The sequence below is a fragment of the Oryx dammah genome, unplaced genomic scaffold (genome assembly GCF_014754425.2).
Source record: "Oryx dammah isolate SB20612 unplaced genomic scaffold, SCBI_Odam_1.1 HiC_scaffold_18, whole genome shotgun sequence".
In the NCBI taxonomy this organism is placed as follows: Eukaryota; Metazoa; Chordata; class Mammalia; order Artiodactyla; family Bovidae; genus Oryx; species Oryx dammah.
Window position 1 is genome coordinate 35,989,568 of NW_024070202.1, and position 24,552 is coordinate 36,014,119.

Below are 24,552 nucleotides of genomic sequence, written 5' to 3' on the forward strand. Positions count from 1 at the left end.
GGAACTAGCATAATGGGTTACTTTCCAGGGCTGGCTGCATCTTAATAAAGTACTCCCAGAAAAGTTAAAGGAAGTGGAATGTTTTAGGTGTGATTCAGAGCTGTTTCTTTATCATCATTCAAATTATATCTCCTTTGTGTGTGATGTTTCACTCTGGGCCTTATTTGCCTTTTTAAACAGTGCTGTGTCTCACAGTCTCTAATCTTTTAGACTTTATAATTTATAATCTGGAAAGGCAGTTGTTTTATTTCTTTATACAAATATTTATTTCAAACTCTTGTAAAATTACTGTGTTAGTCGGCTTGAGCTACCATAACAAAATACCATAAACTAGGCTGCTTTAACAACAGCCGTTTATTTCTGACAGTTTTGGAGCCTGGGAAGTCCAAGATCAAAGTGCAGGCCGACTTCGTTTCTAGGGAAAATTCTGTTCTTGGCTCATAGGTGGCCGTCATCCGGTGGTTTCTGCACAGGGCAGAGAGAGTGAGAGCAAGTGCCCTGGTCTTTTCTTATAAAGGCCTGAATCCTATCAGGAGGATTCCAGCCTCCTGACCTCTTCTAAGGCTATTGCTATTGTTCAGTTGCCAAATTGTGTCTGACTATTTGTGACCCCATGGACTGTAGCACACGAGGCTTGCCTGTCCCTCACCATCTCCTAGAGTTTCCCCAAGTTCATGTTCATTATATCTGTGGTACCATCCAACCATCTCATCCTCCATCTCCCTCTCCTCCTTCTGCCTTCAATCTTTCCCAGCATTAGGATTTTTTCCTATGAATCAGCTGTTCACATCAGGTGGCCAATGTATTGGAGATTCAGCATTAGTCATTCCAAAGAGTATTCTGGTTGATTTCCTTTAAGATTGACTAGTTTGATCTCTTTACTTTCCAAGGGACTCCCAAAAGACTTCTAGCTATTTACTTCCTAAAAACCTGACCTCCAACCACCATCATCCTGGAGGCATTAGGGTTTCAACCTATGAATTTGGGGAGGACAGAAATATTCACTCCATAACCATTCTCTAAATTCTATGACTCTGATGAAACATAGCTTTTGAAAAATGATGTAATTACTAGCAGTGAGTCAATCCCACCTCACTCCAGGCATATCTGTCTATACTTTCCCCCTCCCTGTGTACTATTCCTTGTATAGATTTTACACTTGCATAAACCTCTTCATGGGGAAAAGACTAATAAGTAGAAGTCCCTTCACTGAACATGAGTGAGCAAGATGAAGGCTGGAGAATATTAGAATCTCTTACCCTACCAGTGAAGCCATCATTAGAATTTATCTGATGATCACCTACATTTTTACTCTTTTTCGCCCTGACTTATTTCATGTTACTGAGACATTTGTTCAAAATCATTAGTAGGGTGAATTTTCTCTCTGAATTAAGTTTTCACTTGTGATTGTCTAACATGATATAAAAGAACATGCAGCTAGTTTTCTACAGTACTTTTGTGTCAATAAAAAATAAATTCTCTTCATTAGATACCTCGATGGAAGGGTGAAAAACATATAATATGATTTTGTTAAGATTGTCTGCCAGATAAATTGTCTCAATGAATATAGAATTTTCCTTTCTTAGGAATCTACATATAATACTTATATGAGAACATATATTAAATGTATGAAAATATTCAGGATATTAAGGATTCTACAGTATGATTTGCATATGCTAAAATAGGGCTTTCTTTTTTTGCAGCACAAATGTGTAACCATATGTAGTTGTCCTGCTGCTATTAGAGAATTCTGACTCTGCCTACATGATAAACATCCTTCTATTCTATGGCTAACTGAGGGACTGACTGATACTGTCCTCTCATTTAGTCTTAAGCAACTGCTTTGTTTGTAAGGGAGCAGAGAGCAGAAAACTCAGTAAGTTAGTTCTTTATAACATTTTTCTGTGGTAGAATGTGCAGATTTTATTCACTGGGATCTACAAATTCTTGAGACATAAGATTGCTAGGCCAGCTGGACAAAAAAGAACTAGGTACTAGAAACTGTACCACAGCTATGCAGAAATCGCTCTTTCCTCGAAAATCAGAACAGCCACTGAGAAACATTATTTTGTATAAATCAAAATCAGAGTATGTGATAAGCGATTATTAAGTGTTATATTCTTTATTTTAATCCACATAACAATCATAATCCTATCAGCTAAGTTATCATCTGCCATTAAAAATATTTATTTAATTTAAAAATCATCCTACCAGTTGGTTTTTATCTTTTTTAATTTTTTAATATTCTCCTCCTAACAACCCTAATGACAACAGGGACCTGATGGGTGAAGGACCTGTGGCCATTCAGGCAAGAGAAAATGGATCTTTTCTTTCAATCACAGTGATTTCATAGTTTTCCAACCTCCTTAGTAAACACTTGTCCATCTCCTAGATAGAGCTGATTTAAAATAAAACTGTACTATTGCCCAGTGTTTTCTTGGAGTCTTTGGGTCTGAGAATCATGAAGTTAGTTAAAAATTGTTTCCAGTAATTATGTAAAGATAAGGGATGGCTTAGAGAAGATGAATTGAAAATAATAAGAATGACTATTCTGAAAAATGGAGTCACTATTTACAAGCAGTTCGGCGATAGAAAATAATTAAGTTATAAAGATACACATTTTAAAGAATACTTTTAGGCCCAAGCATTTGGAAAAGAGGCAGAAATATTAAGTCTCTTAAAATTTTGACTTGGCATAAAAAACCCACTCCAGTACTCTTGGCTGAAAATCCCATGGATGGAGGAGCCTGGAAGGCTGCAGTCCATGGGGTCGCTAAGTCAGACATGACTGAGCGACTTCACTTTTGACTTTTCACCTTCATGCATTGGAGAAGGAAATGGCAACCCACTCCAGTGTTCTTGCCTGGAGGATCCCAGGGACAGGGGAGCCTGGTGGGCTGCCGTCTATGGGGTCACACAGAGTCGGACACGACTGAAGTGACTTAGCAAAGCAAAGCAAAAAATATTTATGGAAGAAACAAAAGTTCTTGGAATAAGCTGGACTTAAGCTCAATCTTAACGGCTCAGTTGCTGCTGCTAAGTCGCTTCAGTCATATCCGACTCTGTGCGACCCCAGAGACAGCAGCCCACCAGGCTTCCCTGTCCCTGGGATTCTCTAGGCAAGAACACTGGAGTGGGTTGCCATTTCCTTCTCCAATGCATGAAGGTGAAAAGTCAAAAGTGAAGTCGCTCAGTCGTGTCCGACTCTTAGCGACCTCATGGACTGCAGCCCACCAGGCTCCTCAGTCCATGGGATTTTCCAGGCAAGAGTACTGGAGTGGGGTGCCATTGCCTTCTCCATAAAGGCTCTGTAACATTGAAAAAAAAATAGAAATAAAGTGGCAGGGCATTCTGGAAAATAAGAATGGAATAATATATAGGAAGACATCTGTGTTAAGTGTTATGTTTACTGCAGCTGATTCAGTTGAAACTGCACACAGTAAGATCTATATGGGACAGAAAATGAAGGAACATCAGAACATAATATTTGGTTTGGGTTTGGTTCTGTAGGTAATTCTTGAAAGTAAGTATGGATACCTCTTTCATACTCTGTATATATTCATTCTGTAGGTCCCACTGAGTCCTACTACTGTAGAAATGTGCATTCTAGTACTCTGGTTACTTCAAAGCCATAAAACTTCAAAAAAAGCTTCAAGTCATAGTTTCTAATTTGTTTTGTCTCCTTTGCTAAGTCAGGTGTTAAGCATTTCTCATAAATCTTTTTTATTTTAGCACTTATTTTTGATGATTAATCTACTTGGAAAGCAGGTGGTATGAATGATACCTTGAAATACCTGAATTGTATGCTAATGCTTTTATGTTTTTTATGCCCAATAGACAGAATGTGCAAATTTCATCAGAGTACTTCAACCCTATAACAAAACTCACATTTATGTGTGTGGAACTGGAGCGTTTCATCCAATATGTGGATATATTGATCTTGGAATCTACAAGGAGGTAATATTGTGAAATAGCATGAAAACAATTTACTATGATAGCTTATTACTTACTGCCTATGACAGAAAATAAGTAGATTTGAATATAAAAATTGAATCATTTTCTGTATGAACTAAGAACTTATGCTCCCAACCACTTAATAGATTATTACCATTTTGATTATCTGCTTTATCCACCTAATAAAAATTTCTTCTATTAAAAGTTTTCTAGTGACATGATTAAAATTAATAGTGTAAATGTTGAAAGTGCTTGTTTTCTAGGCTCTATATACAGCTTTGTTTTCTCTTGAGCTTCCTATATAACTAGATCTATTTATGATGTTGCTGTTGGTAAAGATTTGTTTCCTGTAAGACCTTGTGGCAGAATGGTATCTTCTAAATGACTTAATTTTTCCCATCCGACAAATTTGACCTGTTGCGTATGTTTACAATAGCAGACACTAAATATAGATAATTTTAATGATTTTCTTAAAATTGTATAGTTAGTTGTTATCATACTTGTTATCATACTGGACTTATTTCTGCCAGACCAAATTTGCATAGTGGAAATATAGGAAGTATTAATTAGGAGTAATACATTCCATCTATCAATGAGCATTTCAATAAATGAGAAACATACGTATTGAAATAATTTAATCAACATTAATTTGTTAGAGTGCTTTCTTTGTGTCATGGACTGTGCCAGGCAATTTACATGGATTGTTTTTGGAATTTCACAACACTCTTAATGAAGTTTGTACCTTTATAACTCCTGTGTGCAAATTAGTGAAAATAGAATCTCAGTTGAATGACATAACATGCCTAAGATTACCCAGCTGATAAATGGCCTAGCAAGGAATTGAACCCAATTAGTCTATCTCTGGAGAAGGAAATGGCAACCCACTCCAGTACTACTGCCTGGAAAATCCCATGGACAGAGAAGCCTGGTATGCTACAGTCCACCGGGTCGCAAAGAGTCAGACACGACTGAGCTACTTCACTTTCACTTTTCAAGGGAGGAAGAGGAGAAGGCAATGGCACCCCACTCCAGTACTCTTGCCTGGAAAATCCCATGGACTGAGGAGCCTGGTAGGCTGCAGTCCATGGGGTCGCGAAGAGTCGGACACGACTGAGCAACTTCACTTTCACTTTTCACTTTCATGCATTGGAGAAGGAAATGGCAACGCACTCCAGTGTTCTTGCCTGGAGAATCCCAGGGACGGGTGGGCTGCCGTCTATGGGATCGTACAGAGTTGGACACAACTGAAGTGACTTAGCCACAGCAGCAGCAGCAGTCTATCTCTAGAGCAAGCATGCTCATCTGAGCTTTAGAATCTGTACTCTAAAGCATTACTTTGTATGGGTTCATGGGTTACACGGTCATCCTTATGTTTATGTATATACTTCTTGTGACTAACCACACATATTTTAAGGAAATTTGGATGTGTGTTTGAAAGTAAAGTCTGGGCTCATAGTACAGGTTTCTTTGCATTGATTTAACTGATTCAAGCAGAGATCAAACCCATAACTGTGGCTGGATAAATTTTTCTCTTTAACCACCTTGTCTAACCAGCCCAGACTCAATGGTTTGACAGTAAAGCAACCCTGATAGTTAAATCTCTGAACCACTAGGAGACTTGGCAACTTGAATCCATCATTCTTTGTTGCTGGTGTAATGTTCTCTTGCCTGGCTTTGATGAAGGGTAATATATAACAGTGGCTCATAGCATAGGGTGTAATTATATGAGATAGCCCCACAGCTTGAATGTATTTTGAGGCCTGGGGCTAAAGGCCAAACTCCCAACCTGCTGAGGGATGCAAATAGTGTTCTTTAACACACAAGTACTGAAAGGGAATTTAGAAGGAGCTAATTACTTAGCTTGAAACTGTCAAAAAGCCCTGGGGCCATCAAACTTATAGGTTCTGTGAATGAGAAAGTTATAAGTGAACAGGGGTATTAAGCCTTGTGAGTTTTTCACTAGTCAGGAAGACAGGTAATTATATGGCAACACTGCCTGAAGACTGTCCACTTATGAAATGAATTATTAGTCCCAGGATTCACTGTCCAGCTCAGAGGGAAGGCATGACATTCTCAAATAGATAAGGTTGCTTCTAAGATGACTTAGAAGGGGGAACAGTAACACAGAGATGGAGGAGAGAAGTAGAGTCCCCCTTCTTGGGGGACACTCTTTTGTGTTGGGGGCAAGGAGAAGAGAGAGGAAGCAGCTGAAATGAATCCTAGATTTCTATCTTTGGCAGTGAGCTGGAGAATAGTGTTATTTATTGAGGTGAGACAAGTAACAAATTTGTGGGGAAAATGGTGAGTTAGTTTTATACATTCTGCTTTTGAGAAATGCTCTGTAGGTCATGCCAAGTGGGCAGTTGGATCTGGATTTCAGGACAGAAGTCAGGGCTGTTGACAACTACTGAGAATTTGAACATGAGGAGCCAGAAGTTGAATTATGGCCCCTGTCATTTACCAGCTCCATGGCCTTCTGCATATACTTTCTAAGCTTCTGTTTATTCAGCAGAAGGATGATGATAATAATAGTAACTCACAGAGTTATTTTAAGAATAAAATAAGAAAACGATTGCGTGGGTTTTGGCATATCACTTGCTCCATTCTGGTCACTTAATATTCAGCTGTATTAGGCAACAAGAACACAGAAAGGTAAAAAGGCAAGTATTTCCAAAGTATGTATATAAACTTTATTTAAAAATAATGTCTGCCATCTATCTATCTACTCTATAATACTGGGGGTGCCTGATAGTTTTTTAATAGTTAACTTGGAAACATGTTCTTTCCTTTGAAATCTCCCTTTGCTTCTGCAACCCTCATATTTAAATATTAATAGTATTCATAATTAATATGATATTAACAATAACTTTGCCTAGTTGTTGTGATGATGAAAATTTCCATTCTTATCTTCTTCTGTCTTTATTTCAACAGTATTTCTCTGTGTGTAGTTTGGACAGGTGCTCTTTGTGTAATGAATTAGGTGGGACCAATCTTATAAAATTAAAATTGTCTCAAAAGTTAAAATGTCATGTAATTCAGTTTATCTCAGGAAGTCCATTGTATCAGCCTTCATTTTTGACATCGTTTTCCTGTTGGTGTCCTTGACTCTGGCTCAAGGAAACCTGCTTTCCTGTTCTCTCCTTTCTCCAGGAGATTCTAAGGGAGACCTTGTCCTTAGCTTCCACAGATAACAGTTTTATGGGCTAATCTTGAGAATTTTATTAAATATTACATTTTGACAACAGGAGTCTGTACAATTATAAGGATTTATCTAGGACTTTGCATCAACTATGACATTGTCCCAGATACTTTCTTGGGTTTTCTTTTTTAGCTTTTTACGATAATCTGGCACACCAGAATTCAGTTTACTTTTTCCCTTTACAACATCCCATTATAGGCTTTAGAGTCAGCAGTTCTGTTTGACCTGTGGAGAATAATGTGCCCTTAATGATATTTAAACATTCTTAAGGGCTGGGATCTGTAGGTGTTTTTTCCTGACATATCTCTAGCCCCATCCACAGTTGGGAAACATTCCCTAAAAGTGTTCTCATTGGACTTTTTTCATGCCTAGGCGCCACTATCACAACTTATCATTAGCTGAACTGTTCTAACTAAACATACTTGAGCTTGATCATGTTACATGGTCATGGTGAGTCTATAAATTAATTTCAGCACATTTTTAAATCCGTGAATTTGAAATCCTGAGATTAGATTTGTTAAGAGCATGAACTTTGGAGACAGCCCTGAGTTCAAGCTCTTCCTCTGCCTCTTATTCATTATGTGATACTGAACAAGATCCTTCTCCCTTTTACTTTCAATATTCCTTTTGTAAAGCTCGAATTCATAAAGTAGCCACGTCTTTACATTTATGGTGACAATTCAGTGAGATAATGTACATGAAATTCCTGCTCATGGTTAGTATGTATTAACATTAAATACCATTAAGATATTAAAGCTTATTTTCTTAAAACTATTAAATAGCAATCGTTATTCATGCTATTTAGATTAGTATTGCTATTTTTAAAATAAGGCAGTAGTTACTGTTAGTATTGTTTAAAAGAAAAAGACGTGAAATGTCACATCATACAAAAATAATAATCCAAATAATCAATTTTTTTCTCTCCCTTTTGCTTCTTTGCTTGCTTTCTAGATAAGTGGCACTGAATGATTCCTTTTAATTGCATGTGTGTTCTTATATAACTGTAGATATGCCTTCTAGAGAGAATGTCAGAAATGCTGAATTTTGCTAGTGCATTTGTAGGCTGAATCATCAGTCTTTTTGCTGGATGGTAGTGTTGTCGTTGTTATGAAACACTCAAACTCATGGGACCATATTCATTATACATTCATATTTTTCTTGGAAAGTTCAACCTAAGATGTTTTTTTTCCCCTGAATATTAAAAGTCTGGCAATGCCATTCTGTCTGTGGCCACTATTATAAAAATAAATGTTTCTGCCAAAATAACTGTGTGGCTTTAATGTGCATAGTGTTTTCATAATAGTGAAAATACTACATTGGAATTTTTTTTGCCCACATGTATCAATAGCTCTGAAAATGAACTGCCTGCCTTACAACACTTTTATGTCACTAAAATTACAAAGTATCATAAGGCTTAAGTAATATGGTATAGTTGCAGATGCTTAGGTAGATAGACCATCATAGTTCTAAAAGTATGATTATTAAATTTATTTCTTAGAGGAGGAAACTGGCTTATTAGACTCAATATTAGTTATTAGGCTTAAGAAATAGGATTGCTTGATAGCTATTTTGATGATGATAGTGGTCCAGGCTAAATGAATTGATGAAGGCATTGAAAAATTCATTCATTATTATAATTACTACTTAGGGCAAATGGAGATCAAAACATGGGAACTGAGTCTTTCCAGAAATAATATTTGTGGAAGAGTTAAGAAGCACAGTTTGATGTGCATGCTATATGTTCAGTTTTTGTTGAATTAATGAGTTAGAATTTAATTCTTATCTCCTACGTTCTTGATGATTCTGCTATTTTAAAAAAAATCACACTTGTGTTAATATTTCTCTTAACAGGAAGTTATTTTCAAACTAGACACACACAATTTGGAGTCTGGCAGACTGAAATGTCCCTTTGATCCTCAGCAGCCTTTTGCTTCAGTAATGACAGGTAAGAGCAGCAAAGGATACTTCTTGTTTTTAGGTGTTTTTCTAAAAAGATGTGTGTAGATTCAACCACACTGTCTTAGTGAGTTAAAGATTATTTTGGATTAATCATCCACTGACTGTTTGGTGGTAGTATTTTAGTGTCATGTCTCTCTGTATTTAGCTCCTTATCCATAAAATGAGTCTCCAGTAATCCTTAATGTCTGCACAGTTACATTTTAAATGAACTTCAGATTGAAAAGGCTGAAATGTGTTTAATGCAAAAGACATTCATGTGTGCTATAAGTTTACATATAGATAATTCAGATTTTCTTATATTTAGCTTATATATCCCTATTTGGTTCATTATGGCAGTTAAATTTAGCAGTTCCTTGAACATAATATATTATAAAATATATTGAATATTTGAGTGGGAGAAGTAATAATAAGATGTAAGTGGATAAATTAATAAGACAAATAAATCAAACTATAGAGCACAGACAATAGAATGTTGTAACTCCTCTCCCCTCAATTTCACCATAACCTGATTGTATTAATAGAAATGTGAAATTTTTGCTGGCACATTCAGTTTTCTCTTGCTTTGCATACATCATAAATTCTCTTACGGGAGGAACATCATGTTTAAAGAAGGTGGTACTGTGTGGTCTGAAGTCTTTTCTGAAGACTATCGACATGACCTCTGACCTCTAAGTTTCAGCCATTATAAGGACTACTTTTGTCTTGGTTTTGTTCATGACTTTGGTCTCTTTTTATTTAGCTTGTCCATCAGGTGTTTGAATAGACTATCAAGAGTGACACACCATGACATTTTAATTTTCACTTTGTGAGAACCAGTGCTCTTCTTTGAAGTGAAAGTGTGTGTGTCTTGAAAATTATGTGACTAATGTTCAGTCATTATCCTCAGAAAGTGAGGTTGATGATTTGTGACTGATCCTCTAAATGGAGTTGACACACCTTTAACAATAGACTGTAGACATTGGTGACCCCTGAACCTCTAAGTAATTTAAGTACAAAGAAGACGGTTTTAAAACCTGGATATAGCGATCCAACTTTTATGTTGGAATATACTTTTTTTTTCCTGGCAAAATGAATGTTTGCAGTTTTATATTTCAAATTAATGGTGTATTTCCTTTACGTCTCTACTGATGATGTTGTTTGGTTCTTCTATTTTTAAAAATTTGCCCCACGATGAAATATTGTCTTGCACTATATTTTCTAAGAGATGAAATCAGTACCACGTCTACATTTACTTTATATAACTGGGAACTTCCCTGGTGGTCCAGTGGTTACCACTCTGCCTTTCTATTGCAGAGGGCACAGGTTCAATTCCTGGTCAAAGAATAAGATCCCACATGTTGCACTGTGTGCGCCCACCCCCGCCCCCAGAAAATATAGTTGTAGTCTACATACCTGAGTTTATCTCTTTTGTTTATGTGTATGTGTGTGTCTCCCCGCCACCCCCCATCTTTGGAAACTGATGATTACTATGAATAGTTAGATTGGTTGTCTCACATAATTCACTAAAAGTCTTATTTCAGTGGATATAATTGGAGGATTTTTGAAAATATCTGAATCACTTAGGCAAAGGCAGAATTTTAAAGATATGTTTCTGAGAGAATTGAGTTTTAGTGATTGTAGTTGTTCTTATATTGGCTTTAAAATATCTAAATGCTCTGTAGAGATTTAGCTATTCTTTAAAATTTTAGTCTATTAAGTGTAAGCCAAAGTAGTTGAATATAAAGATTTATTGAAACAGAGGCTTAGCTTTTAAAGGGACAACATGTTCTACTGTGGGGACTGCATTCTTCCTGCCATACCCCACCCCCAACAACATGCTAACTTGCATCAGGAACATGGACCACCACTCCCATTTCCCCTCTCTTGACCTTGCAACCTTTTCTTTCCCCTTCTCCCACCTGTCTCCCTTCTGTCCTTTCTTCCACTCCTCTCCCTCATCTTAAACTCCTCTGCCCTCTCTTCCTCATTCTTTCCACTCTCCATCTCCTTCTCCACTTCTCTCTGCCTCTGGCACCCCTCCTTCTCTTTTCTTCTCTCTCCCCTGTCTCTGGTAAGACATGGATATCCACTTTACACAAATAACAGGAAAAAGAAGTTTGGTATATTTAACTTATATGCAGAGTACATCATGAGAAATGCTGGGCTGGAAGAAGCACAAGCTGGAATCAAGATTGCCAGGAGAAATATCAATAACCTCAGATATGCCGATGACACCACCGTTATTGCAGAAAGTGCGAGGAACTAAAAAGCCTCTTGATGAAAGTGAAAGAGGAGAGTGAAAAAGTTGGCTTAAAGCTCAACATTCAGAAAATGAAGATCATGGCATCTAGTCCCATCAATTCATGGGAAATAGATGGGGAAACATTGGAAACAGTGTCAGATTTTATTTTTGGGGACTCCAAAATCACGGCAGATGGTGACTGCAGCCATGAAATTAAAAGACGCTTACTCTTTGGAAGGAAAGTTATGACCAACCTAGATAGCATATTGAAAAGCAGAGACATTACTTTGCCAACAAAGGTCCATCTAGTCAAGGCTATGATTTTTCCAGTGGTCATGTATGGATGTGAGAGTTGGACTGTGGAGAAAGCTGAGCACCGAAGAATTGATACTTTTGAACTGTGGTGTTGGAGAAGACTCTTGAGAATCCCTTGGACTGCAAGGAGATCCAACCAGTCCATTCTAAAGGAGATCAGCCCTGGGTGTTCTTTGGAAGGAATGATGCTAAAGCTGAAACACCAGTACTTTGACCACCTCATGCGAAGAGTTGACTCTTTGGAAAAGACCCTGATGCTCGGAGGGATTGGGGGCAGGAGGAAAAGGGGACGACAGAGGATGAGATGGCTGGATGGCATCACCGACTCAATGGACGTGAGTTTGAGTGAAGTCTGGGAGTTGGTGACGGACAGGGAGGCCTGGCGTGCTGCGATTCATTGGATCGCAAGGAGTTGGACATGACTGAGAGTTGGACATGATTGAGCGACTGATCTGAACTGAAGTGAATGGCCACATCTTTCCCTTTTAAGAAATTCTTGTTTATCAGAACTATCAGAAACATGATTAGCTACAAGGAATGCAACATGTTATAATTACAAAGTATGACTTCAGTGCTGAAAGCTCCCTTTCAGCAGAGGTTAGACAAAGAAAAGTTGTGGTCACTGAGGCTATGTCCATTAAGTAAATACTAATTACACAATCCATTCCTCATTATGGCATTTACTTTTTAAATTTGTGTGTGTGTGTTGTTAAAAAGAGCGACTCCTAATTATGACATATCTTTGAATTACTTGTGAGGAGAGGGAAAGAAGAGGAGCTCCTCCATAACAGAAGCTAAATGCATGTGTAATTATTAATTCAGGAGACTTTGGCCGTTTTTATATTCAAGTATTTGGAATCAGCTTACCAAAGTTTATTGAGTTATCTTTTCTTCAGCTCAGCAGATTTTTCAAAATCTGAAGGGGAGATTTATAAAACAATATATTCTGATGTAAGCAGTAAGCATCTTTGGTTTCATGTTGTGAAATTGGTCTGTTTCAGTAGTGTCTGCTGGTAAACTCTTAGAAGTCCTGTGTGTTTCTTTTCTCCCTTGCAGATGAGTACCTCTACTCTGGAACAGCTTCTGATTTCCTTGGCAAGGATACTGCATTCACGCGGTCCCTTGGGCCTACTCATGACCATTACATCAGAACTGACATTTCAGAGCACCACTGGCTCAATGGTTAGTGATTTTTGCACTTTTGATTTTTTTGCCTTTGTTTTTGAGTAGATAAGAAACTCTGGATTATTTGTTCAGATGTGTTTTGGAAGTTATGTAGCTCAATATATAAAATACATTTGAAAGAGTTCCTCACTGTGTTAGACAGATCTCCAGGACTTGTTGCGTATATAATAATAATAATAGCTGACATTTATTGTGCTGTGGTCCTTGACATTATTCCATGCTCTACTTGATTTTTAAAAATATTCACAATGTTTTACTGTGAGGGATGTGTTATTATTGTTATGTGCTTTTTAAAGATAAATAAACTGAGGTAGAGAGAAGTTGAGTAATTTGGTCAAGGTCTTAGAACTTGTCAGTTGCTGAGCTGGAGTTCAAGTTGGCAGTCTTTCTCCTATAGCCTGTTTTTTAATGACTAAGCCAAATACTGTCTATGAACATAATAGAAAGGGGTTAGATTGTAATGCTAACTTCTTTTGCTGAAAAAAATAGTTTTTCTTTTGGTTAAAATATGTCTCTCCAAAATTTTAAGCATATTGATATTAGTTTGATTATTTTTGTGTTTAAGGTCATACAGCATTTAGACTTTCTAACAACAAAAAGACCTCCTAAATGAATTTATTTAATGGAAGGAATGGTGAAAGCCTTTTTTTTTCTTTTTCCTTTTGCCCTGCTGCCTTCCAACAGGTCAGGTTTTTATCATGATTTTCTACAGTTTTCCAGTTAACATAGGAACTTACTTCACCATATGGCAGAATAACTTAACACTGTTATTTGAGCAGGCACACAGCATTTCCCATTCCCACTAAAACCCATAAATATTAGGTTTTAGTGGAGGACGCCTGGGTAGAGATTTCCTTGGGGCTGTCTATGTATCTCTCAGTATCATTCAAGCAGTGACAACATAAACAAAAGGGGAAAACACTTTTAAAACATTTCTTTAGTCAAAACCTCCAGATCCATTTGTTTACACAACAATGTGATCCATTGACCAAGAGAGAACCCTATTAATAGAGTAAACAAACTTAGAATATCCACAACTAAGTGATTACTGTTAACTTCTTAACACTTGTGCAAGGCAGGATGATATCCTTGAATATTGTGAGGTTTTTGTGGCAATAACTTGGTTTGAGAATGACTCCATAGATTTTACCAGCAGAAAAGCTTAGTTATCTGTTCAGGTAACAAAATAGTATGGCTTTAAAGTCAAGTATAAATTTCCCAGTCTTGGGATGGCAAATGTCATCATATTGCCACTCATTTAAGAGATTATTCTATTTTTTCCTTACCGGTGGAATGTTCAGAAGAAGTCAGCAGTATTGCTAAGACAATAAATGTGAGAAATATGTATTCAGCTTTTATTTGTCTAGCATGCTGTTCTTAGTGCTATGAGAAGAGATTTACAAAGTAGGAAACTTGTGTTGGTTTAACTTGTTACTGATGAGCAGCTTTTAGGTCCTATGATATACTGAATGCCGTTCTGCCCATTGGGCCTGCAGGGATTATCGGGGAGGGTTGCCGACCTCCTGGATGATGAATGCCCCGAACATCAGAAGAGATGGTTGATGGGACTGAAAAGCTGTGAATGTTTCCTGAAACTATTTTGAAGTTATCTATTATTTAATTTTTTATTTGTTTTTTATTTTATTGAAGTATAATTGATTTACAATGTTACATTAATTTATGCTATATAGCAAAGTGAATCAGATATATTCAATATAGCTATTGAATATAGCTCTCTGTGCTATACAGTTGGAATTTGTTGTTTATCCATCTTGTATATACTGGTTTGCATCTCCTAATCCCAGACTCCCAGTCCTTTCATCTCCCACCCCTCTTGCCCTTGGCAACCTATTCTCTATGTCTGTGAATCTGTTTCTGTTTCACATATTTGTTCATTTGTGTAGTATTTTAGGTTCCACATTTTGTTTCATATAATAATCTGTAGTTCCATCCATAATGCTGCAAATGACATTATTTCATTTTTTTTAATGGCTGAGTGTTATCCCTTTGTGTATAAATATACCACATCTTCTTTACCTTCTTTATCCATTCATCTGTTGACAGGTTTAATTCTTTTTTTGTGTGTCTTTTTTTAAGGTATAATTGATAAATAACATTTCACTAGTTTCAGGTGTACAACATAATAGTTGATACTTGTATATATTGTGAAATGATCATCATGATAAGTCTAGCTAACTTCTGTCAACACCTATAGAGAATTTTCTTTCTTGTGATGAAAGCTTAAGATTTACTCTTAGCAACTTTCAAATATTCAATAAACTGTTATTATTTATAGTTACCATGATGTACATTACATCTCCAAAAGTTACTTATTTTATAACTGGAAAGTTGTATCTTTTGGACTCCCTTTACTAATTCCCTAATCTTAACCAGAGAATCATATCTTTTTTTTTTTTTTTATAGAGATAAGTGATAATAACAGGAAGAAAAGGAGGAGGACAGAGAGAGAAGGGCCATTACACCAAAGATAGTAAAATGAGGTTCAGTTCAGTTCAGTCGCTCAGTCATGTCTGACTCTTTGCAATCCCATGAATCGCAGCACGCCAGGCCTCCCTGTCCATCACCAACTACAGAACAAAAGTGGTGGCAGTGGAGGTGGATGTGGGACTATACAGCAACAAATAATTAAAACAGAAGATATTGTTTGGGAATAGAGAAAACCAAGGATATGAGCAAGAATGCGAGGATATGAGCAAGGGAAGATTTGGGGTACTGAGAAAACTTTGCAATTATGGAAGTCAGTGGAAAGGAAGTAATTGGAGGGAGAAAGTAGAAGTCTCACTGAATTGAATGCAGGAAACTGATGAATTAGAATTATCATTTATACTTATAGAATGTTTAAGGCAGATTCCTTTGTCCTTGTTGTTCAGTTGCTCGGCTGGGACAGATTCTTTGTGACCCCATGCACCATGGCATGCCAGGCTTCCCTCTCCTTCACCATCTCCCTGAGCTTGCCCAAACTCATGTCCATTGAGTCAGTGATGCCATCTAACCATCTCATCCTCCGTTGTCCCCTTCTCCTCCTGCCTTCAATCTTTCCCAGCATCAAAGTCTTTTCAAATGAGTCAGTTTTTCGTATCATGTGGCCAAAATATTGGAGTTTCAGCTTCAGCATCAGCCCTTCCAATGAATATTCAGGGTCATTTCCTTTAGGACTGACTGGCTTGATCTCCTTGCTGTCCAAGGGACTCTCAAGAGTCTTCTCTAGCACTGCAATTAGAAAGCATCAGTTCTTTGGTGCTCAACCTTTTTATGATCCAACTCTCACAACTGTACGTGACTTCTGGAAAAACAATAGCTTTGACCACATGGACCTTTGTTGGCAAAGTAATGTCTCTGCTTTTTAATATGCTGTCTAGGTTTGTCATAGCTTTTCTTCTAAGGAGCAATCATCTTTTAATTTTCGTAATAAGAGGGATGGTATAACCTGGTCTGCCCTGGACATTTTCAGTTTACCTTTGCTGTTCTTTAACTCTGAGGTGTCCGAATTTAGACACAAATTACAGCTCTGTTTCTGATTACCTAAGTTTAAATAATGACCATCATTTTTTTGTGACTTTAGTCAAACCTTTCTGAGCATTTAAATTTTTTGTCTAAAAATTTGGCATAAATTCTCTGGGGAATTCTCTGGCAGCCCAGTGCTTTCACAGTTGAGGGCCCAAATTCGATCCCTGGCCAGGAAACTAAGATCTCACATGCTGCATAGTGCAGCCAAAATAAATAAATAACACATTTAAAAAATAAAAATAACAATTTGGCATAATAATAGTATCTGTTTGCAGGGTGTTACAAGAATTAAATTGTATAGGGAAGTCTGATGAAAAACAATTGTAAAAGCAACTCAGTGTCAATATTGTCATCACCCTCATCGTCAGTATTCCTGAAGGTGAGAGAGGCAGCAGGTGGGACTAAAGACCTGGGTGCTCTGATTCTCTGACATCTGTTTAATACTTAGCATTTTTAGATATTAACCATCTGTTCTTCCTCTGTCTCTGTAATTCTGTGATCTTATCTATTCTAATAGCTTTAAATGTTTTCTCTGTTTTAGTGTTTTCTCAAACTTTATTTTCAACCTTTTCCTGTAACTGTGCTGTGCTGAATTGCTTATTCATGTCCGACTCTTTTTGACCCCATGGACTGTAGCCCGCCAGGCTCCTCTCTGTCCATGGGGATTCTCCAGGCAAGAACACTGGAGTGGATTGTCATGCCCTCCTCCAGGGGATCTTCCCACCCAGGGATTTAATGCAGGTCTCCTGCATTGCAGGCGGATGCTTTACCATCTGAGCTACCAGTGAAAGTGAAAGTGAAGTCGCTCAGTCGTGTCCGACTCTTTGCAACCCGTGGACTGTAGCCCACCAAGCTCCTCCGTCCGTGGGATTCTCCAGGCAAGAATACTGGAGTGGGTTGCCATTTCCTTCTCCAGAAGATCTTCCAACCCAGAAACAAAACTGGGGTCTCCTGCATGATAGGCGGATTCGTTACCAGCTGAGCTACCAGGGAAGCCTCTTCTTGTAACTAAGTTCTCTGAAAAATATTTATTTGAATGTCTTACATTTTCATCTCAGTTTAAACAAAAAAAACTAGTTGCTAAATATGGGAATAAGATACCTAAGCCTTGGTCTTGATTGTGCCATTGAAATCATTTGAGATTTATACAAGTTGTTTAGTGACCTTTTACTTGAGTTTCTTTGAATAGTAAATAGAAGTAGAAAACAATAATAGGATTTAAAATCTAAAAGCCTGGGAATCTAGTTCAAAATTTTCTTGTTTTCTCTTTCTAAACTGCCCTCACCTATTTCCTGATTTTAATCTATTTTAACATTCTTAATTTCATCCACCCAGTAACCTTGAAGTTATCTTTAATTTCTTCCTTTCCTTTATCTCCCTTTATCTAATCTATCACTAAGAGCCTTTACTTCCTTCAAAATGTTGGTTGACCTTGTTTTTTCCATGGCCACCATCTTTCTTTAGGTCTTCATCACCTTGTCTCTGTTTTATTGCCACTATTTTGTTAACCCGTTTCCCTATATCTGATCTCTTATGCTTCAAATTAATTTTATATAGCTTCCATCCTAGTCACTGTTAATAGACACTTTTAAAGTAGTATCTCAGTGAGTGGTATAATTTTGAGAGAATTACTGTTTCCACTTTACAGTTGGGGGTAGATTAAAAATCAGATTAATAGTCTGTGGTGAGACAGTTATTGTGCGATTGAAACTCAGGTAGGTGTCTCTAGCTCTAGACACTTTATTCTTTCTATTGTATGATACAGTCCACCAATCTAAATTCTCATCTTGTGGTTGCCCATCTACTGCTCTTGCAGCCTCATTACAATCAGGGTCCATATCTCCATGCCATGTTGAGCAACAGCAAACTGAAGATGTGCGTCTGCTTGTGGAGACCATAGCAAATAGAGAACATGTGGGTTAGGCAAGCAATGTGAAAGCCCTACAAAGCTGTAGCCAATATTGTGAACATTTGCTAAGGGATAGGCTGGCCAGATGAAGAAGGCAATGGCACCCCACTCCAGCACTCCTGCCTGGAAAATCCATGGATGGAGGAACCTGGTAGGCTGCAGTCCATGAGGTCGCTAAGAGTCAGACATGACTGACCGACTTCACTTTCACTTTTCACTTTCATGCATTGGAGAAGGAAATGGCAACCCATTCCAGTGTTCTTGCCTGGAGAATCTCAGGGATGGGGGAGCCTGGTGGGCTGCCGTCTATGGGGTCACACAGAGTCGGACACGACTGAAGCGACTTAGCAGCAGCAGCAGCAGCAGCAGCAGATGGACAGAATCAGAAGAGCACAATGTGTCAGTAGACTCAGTCTGTCAGAAGCTTCCTGGTCCAAGGAAACTATGGCAGAGCAGGGAAGAATGATGGAAACTATATGAGATTCTGGTAAAGACAAGCTAAGGGAAAAGATTGACTTTGTTAGGGGGACATTTCTATTCTCCATTTTCAGAAGTGGCCATTTTCCAGATATAATCAGCCTAGTATCCAAAGATAGAGGTCAGAGGAGTCATCTGGATAGTGTCAGGAATACAGGGAAACAAAAAAGCAATGGTTGTTAAAGGAACTGTGTTTGGGGGTTAGACATTATCTTATTCAAACTTTACATTCCACAAATTGAGACTCAGTGTGAAGAAGGAATGTGTTCAGGGCTCCTAACTGCTCGGTCCATCCTTCCCTTACAATATCAAACTTTTGACAAAAGTATCATATCATGTCTCCTGAATTTTGGTGGCAGTTATGGAGATAAAAACTGTTTCCTCTTTAAACTGGACCTGACACAGCCAAGTTGCTGATCCAGGCTACTTGCTCCAAAGCTGTTCTGTCCAATATGGTAGACAGTAGCCACTCGTGGCTATTTAAATTTAAACTAATTAGAATTAAATAAAATTTAGTTTCTTAGTTACTCAAATCATATTTCAAGAATAGCCCTGTGGGCTGGAGGCTACTTTATTGGACAGCACAGATATAAAACATTTCCATCATCACAGAAATTTCTATCGGACAGCACTGGTCTAAAGTGTCAGTCAGTAAGTCAGTTCAGTTGCTCAGTCGTGTCTAACTCTTTGCAACCCCATGAATCGCAGCACACCAGGCCTCCTTGTCCATCACCAACTCCCAGAGCTCACTCAAACTCATGTATATCAAGTCGGTGATGCCATCCAGCCATCTCATCCTCTGTTGTCCCCTTCTCCTCCTGCCCCCAATCCCTCCCAGAATCAGAGTCTTTTGTAATGAGTCAACTCTTCACATGAGGTGGCCAAAGTATTAGAGTTTCAGCTTTAGCTAAACATGCCAGTGAACACCCAGGACTGATCTCCTTTAGAATGGACTGGTTGGGTCTCCTTGTAGTCCAAGGGACTCTCAAGAGTCTTCTCCAACACCATGGTTCAAAACCATCAATTCTTCGGCACTCAGCTTTCTTCACAGTCCAACTGTCACATCTGTACATGACCACTGGAAAAACCATAGCCTTGACTAGACGGAGCTTTGTTGGCAAAGTAATGTCTCTGCTTTTAAATATGCTATCTAGGTTGGTCTAAAGTGTACTTTTTATTAATTATGTACCTAGCATAATCAGATAGTGTAATACCTGTCACATATCACACTGCAATCCACAATCATATAATACAATGTGTAAATTTTCTTGACTACTTATTTAGCATGTAGATGTGAAACTCTCTCTGGGGTTTTGTTCAATTACTATGAACTGACAGGTACTTGATGTTTCAAATAATGGGGCCAGTGTCAATGTCTAACTACTTTCCTCTATATATTATTGCATCATTGATTACTTTGTCTAATCCAATGCCAGAAGACATAAGAAGTATGACTCCTGATTCCTTCTTTGAGAAATGAATCCATCTATTAAATCCCTCACCAAGAGGCTGAAAACTTGTGAAGGTGAACCCTATGGCTGTTCTAGACAAAGTCTTAGATACTTCCACACTTTTCTTTATCAACTTAATCTTAGAACACTTAAGGAAAGATACAAGTCAGAGGGTTACTCAAACACATTAGACGTTTTTCATGAGAATTTTGAGATAAAAGTAAGTATGACCATTTGGGTAATGAAAACAAACAATGACGCCTCAGTTGCATATGTTTCTGTTTTCTTTCCTGGAGTAGATGAGAACTTTTGTTTTAAATTTTTTATTTCCAACATGTGGAGACAGTTTTCATTTGAAGTTTCTCTTGGAGTACTCTTGTCTATAAATTGTTTTTCCACACAGAAGGATAACATTTTTCAAAAGTGATAGGAAAAAGACACTACAAGAAGAAATAAAGGAAAATAAGGAGCTCACTATGTCTTAAGTCCTGTTGTAGGTGTGCTCATCTGGATGAAACGATGTTCATAAGGAGAAAGTGATGTGCATTTCATCAGGCCATGTGGATTTATGCCATTTTCATTTGGCAGGGTCTCTTGATGTCATGCTAAAAGTTCGTTTGTGAAAATGCATGATTTCAAACTCCATCCCTATTAAGACATGTGTTTCAAATGCCAAATGGGAGAAACGTACTCTAATAAAGCACAGGTGTCTCTTGGTATGATTTTAAATTATTTAATCCAACTATTCATGTCATATACTGTCGAAATGATATATATTTTTACATAAACTTGGCAACAAGTCAGAAAAGAGTTTCTATCATAAAATACTAATGTCAATATTCTAAGACATAGGACCTCAATTGAATCTGTGAGAAAGAAAATTCTCTTTCTTAAAACTGGTATTTATTTTTAACTCAAAATTACTTATTATTTAAATCACAGAATAGTGTACTGTTGGATACTAATGCTTTTTTTTCATAATTAGATTTCTTCACATAATAATAAATATTTGGCTTAAATACTTCCACCATTTAATTTGTTTACAGTACTCCAAAATAATTTTCTTACAGTAATAATTTTTTACATGAAAAAGAACCAACATTTAAGAATCCAATATCAATCCAAAACCACAGTCACTGAATAAACACAGTAAGATCATCTATGTTATATATTAGTTGAAATTTAAAGAAATATAACTTGGAAAAACATCTACTCTATTTTGCCTCACTAATATTATAATGAAATTTCTGGAATGGGGACTAGTATCATACTAACTTTTGACCTTTTCAAATGGCAATACCTAGCAACAACACCTGGATAATGTTTTGCATAGCCAAAGAGGTTCTTCTGTGCATTTCTACAATAGAATCTGAATTAACATGTTTATTTGTATTGCTTTCAGGCAGAGTACATTCCATTCTGTTGTAGAGCTGTGTTTTGTTTGTTGAATTCCGCAAATAAGAGAACACCAATCAGCCCATATAACTGCTGCTTCCATCTGTGTCCGAGGAAAGTTTTACAAACAACTCTCTCTCACAGTAAAAATCCTTTTTAGTTGTAATGATTTTCTGTTTTAAATCACTGAGATCTCTTTTTCTCTCTGAAGAGAGAAGACTGCAAATTTTGTACCACTATGTTATTTTTAAAACTATAAATTTAGCTCAGTCATGGGCTTCCATGGTGGCTCAGACAGTAAAGAATCTGCCTGTGATGTGGAAGACCCGGGTTTGATCCCTGGGTTGGAAAGATCCCCTGGAGAAAGGAATGGCAACCCACTCCAGTATTCTTGCCTGGAGAATTCCATGGATAGAAGAGCATGTACAGTCCATGGGGTCGCAAAGAGTTGGACCTGACTGAGTGACTAACACTTACTGTGTTATTTTTAAAAGTATAAATTCAACTCAATCATGGCAGTAGTTCTGATACTAAAATTACAAAGGGTCATCAGTCTGCATGGAGATAACTTCTACTTAAGTTCTTTTAAGCACTATGATAAATTCTACTTGTGTCGTCTCCATTTTGAGCTTATGTATTTGTTGAGATAAAACAAGCCAATTGTATTCCTATAATTTCTGTATCAGCTCTGAAATCCTAGCTGTCCAAGGGACTCAAGAGTCTTCTCCAACACCACAGTTCAAAAGAATCAATTCTTCAGCCCTCAGCTTTCTTTATAGTCCAACTCTCATATCCATACATGACCACTGGAAAAACAACTTTGACTAGATGGATCTTTGTTGGCAAAGTAATGTCTCTGCTTTTTAAGGTTGGTCATAACTTTTCTTAGGTTATGCCTAAGCTTGGTCATAACTTTTCTTCCAAGGAGTAAGCGTCTTTTAATTTCATGGCTGCAATCACCATCTGCAGTGATTTTGGAGCCCCCCAAAATAAAGTCTGCCACTGTTTCCCCATCTGTTTGCCATGAAGTGATGGGATCACATGCTATGATCTTAGTTTTCTGAATGTTGAGCTTTAAGCCAAATTTTTCACTCTCCTCATTCACTTTCATCAAGAGGCTCTTTACTTCTTCACTTTCTGCTTTAAAGGTGGTGTCATCTGCATATTTGAGGTTATTGATGTTTCTCCCAGCAATCTTGATTCCAGCTTGTGCTTCATCCAGCCTGGCGTTTCTCATGATGTACTCAAGTTAAATAAGCAGGGTAACAATATACAGCCTTGATGTATTCCTTTCCCTATTTGGAACCAGTCTGTTCTTCCATGTCCATTTCTAACTGTTGCTTTCTGACCTACATACAGATTTCTAAAGAGGCAGGTAAGATGGTCTGGTATTCCCATCTCTTTCAGAATTTTCCACAGTTTGTTGTGTTCCACACAGTCAAAGGCTTTGGCATAGTCAATAAAGAAGAAATAGATGTTTTTCTGGAACTCTCTTGCTTTTTTGATAATCCAATGAATGTTGGCAATTTGATCTCTCATTCCTCTGCCTTTTCTAAATCCAGCTTAAACATCTGGAAGTTCACAGTTCACACACTGTTGAAGCCTGGCTTGGAGAATCAGAGCATTACTTTACTAGCATGTGAGATGAGTGCACTTGTATGGTAGTTTGAGCATTCTTTGGCATTGCCTTTCTTTGGGATTGGAATGAAAACTGACCTTTTCCAGTCTTGTGGCCACTGCTGAGTTTTCCAAATTTGCTGGCATATTGAGTGTAGCACTTTCATAGCATCATCTTTTAGGATTTGAAATAACTCACCTGGAATTCCGTCACCTCCACTAGCTTTGTTCGTAGTGATGCTTCCTAAGGCCCACTTGACTTTGCATTCCAGGATGTCTGGCTCTAGGTGAGTGATCATATCATCATGATTATCTGGGTCATGATCTTTTTTGTATAGTTCTGTGTATTCCTGCCACCTCTTCTTAATATCTTCTAATTCTGTTTGATCCATACCACTTCTGTCCTTTGTTGAGCCCATCTTTGCATGAAATGTTCCCTTGCTATCTCTAATTTTCTTGACGAGATCTCTAGTCTTTCCCATTCTTTTTTTGTTTTCCTTTATTTCTTTGCACTGATCACTGAGAAAGGCTTTCTTATCTCTCTTTCTGTTCTTTGGAACTCTGCATTCAAATGGGTATACCTTTCCTTTTTGCTTCTCTTCTTTTCACAGCTATTTGCAAGGCCTCTTTAGACAGCCATTTTGCTTTTTTGCATTTATTTTTCTTGGGGATGTTCTTGATCCCTATCTCCTGTATAATCTCACAAACCTCCATCCATAGTTCTTCAGGCATTCTGTCTATCAGATCTAATCCCTTGAATCTATTTGTCACTTCCACTGTATAATCCTAAGGGATTTGATTTTGGTCATACCTGAATGGTCTAGTGGTTTTCCCTATTTTCTTCAATTTTACTCTGAATTTGGCAATAAGGAGTTCATGATCTGAGCCACAGTCAGCTCCTGGTCTTGTTTTTGCTAACTGTATAGAACTTCTCCATCTTTGACTGTAAAGAATATAATCAATCTGATTTTGGTATTGACCATCTTTCTGGTGATGTCCATTTGTAGAGTCTTCTCTTGTGTTGTTTGAAGAGGGTGTTTGCTATGACCAGTGCATTCTCTGGCAAAACTTTATCAGCCTTTGCCCTGCTTCAATTCTCTACTCCAAGGCCAAAGTTGCCTGTTACTCTAGGGGTTTCTTGACTTCCTACTTTTGCATTCCAGTCCTCTTTATGAAAATGACATCTTTTTTGGTTGTTAGTTCTAAAAGGTCTTGTAGGTCTTCATAGAACCGTTTTAGCTTCTTCAGCATTACTAGTCATTGCATAGACTTGGATTACCATGATGTCAAATGCCTTGGAAACAAACAGAGATCATTCTGTCATTTTTGAGATTGCATCCAA

General features: G+C 37.6%; 1 protein-coding gene across 1 annotated transcript in view; it reads left to right on the top strand.

The window, feature by feature from the left end:
- Positions 1-24,552, top strand: part of SEMA3D (semaphorin 3D) — a 139,696-nt gene that overhangs the window by 47,647 nt on the left and 67,497 nt on the right. Inside the window, exons 4-6 of the mRNA XM_040260709.1 lie at positions 3,838-3,957; positions 9,005-9,098; positions 12,705-12,830. Coding sequence (XP_040116643.1) covers positions 3,838-3,957; positions 9,005-9,098; positions 12,705-12,830 — 340 coding nt within the window. The remainder of the gene's footprint in view (positions 1-3,837; positions 3,958-9,004; positions 9,099-12,704; positions 12,831-24,552) is intronic.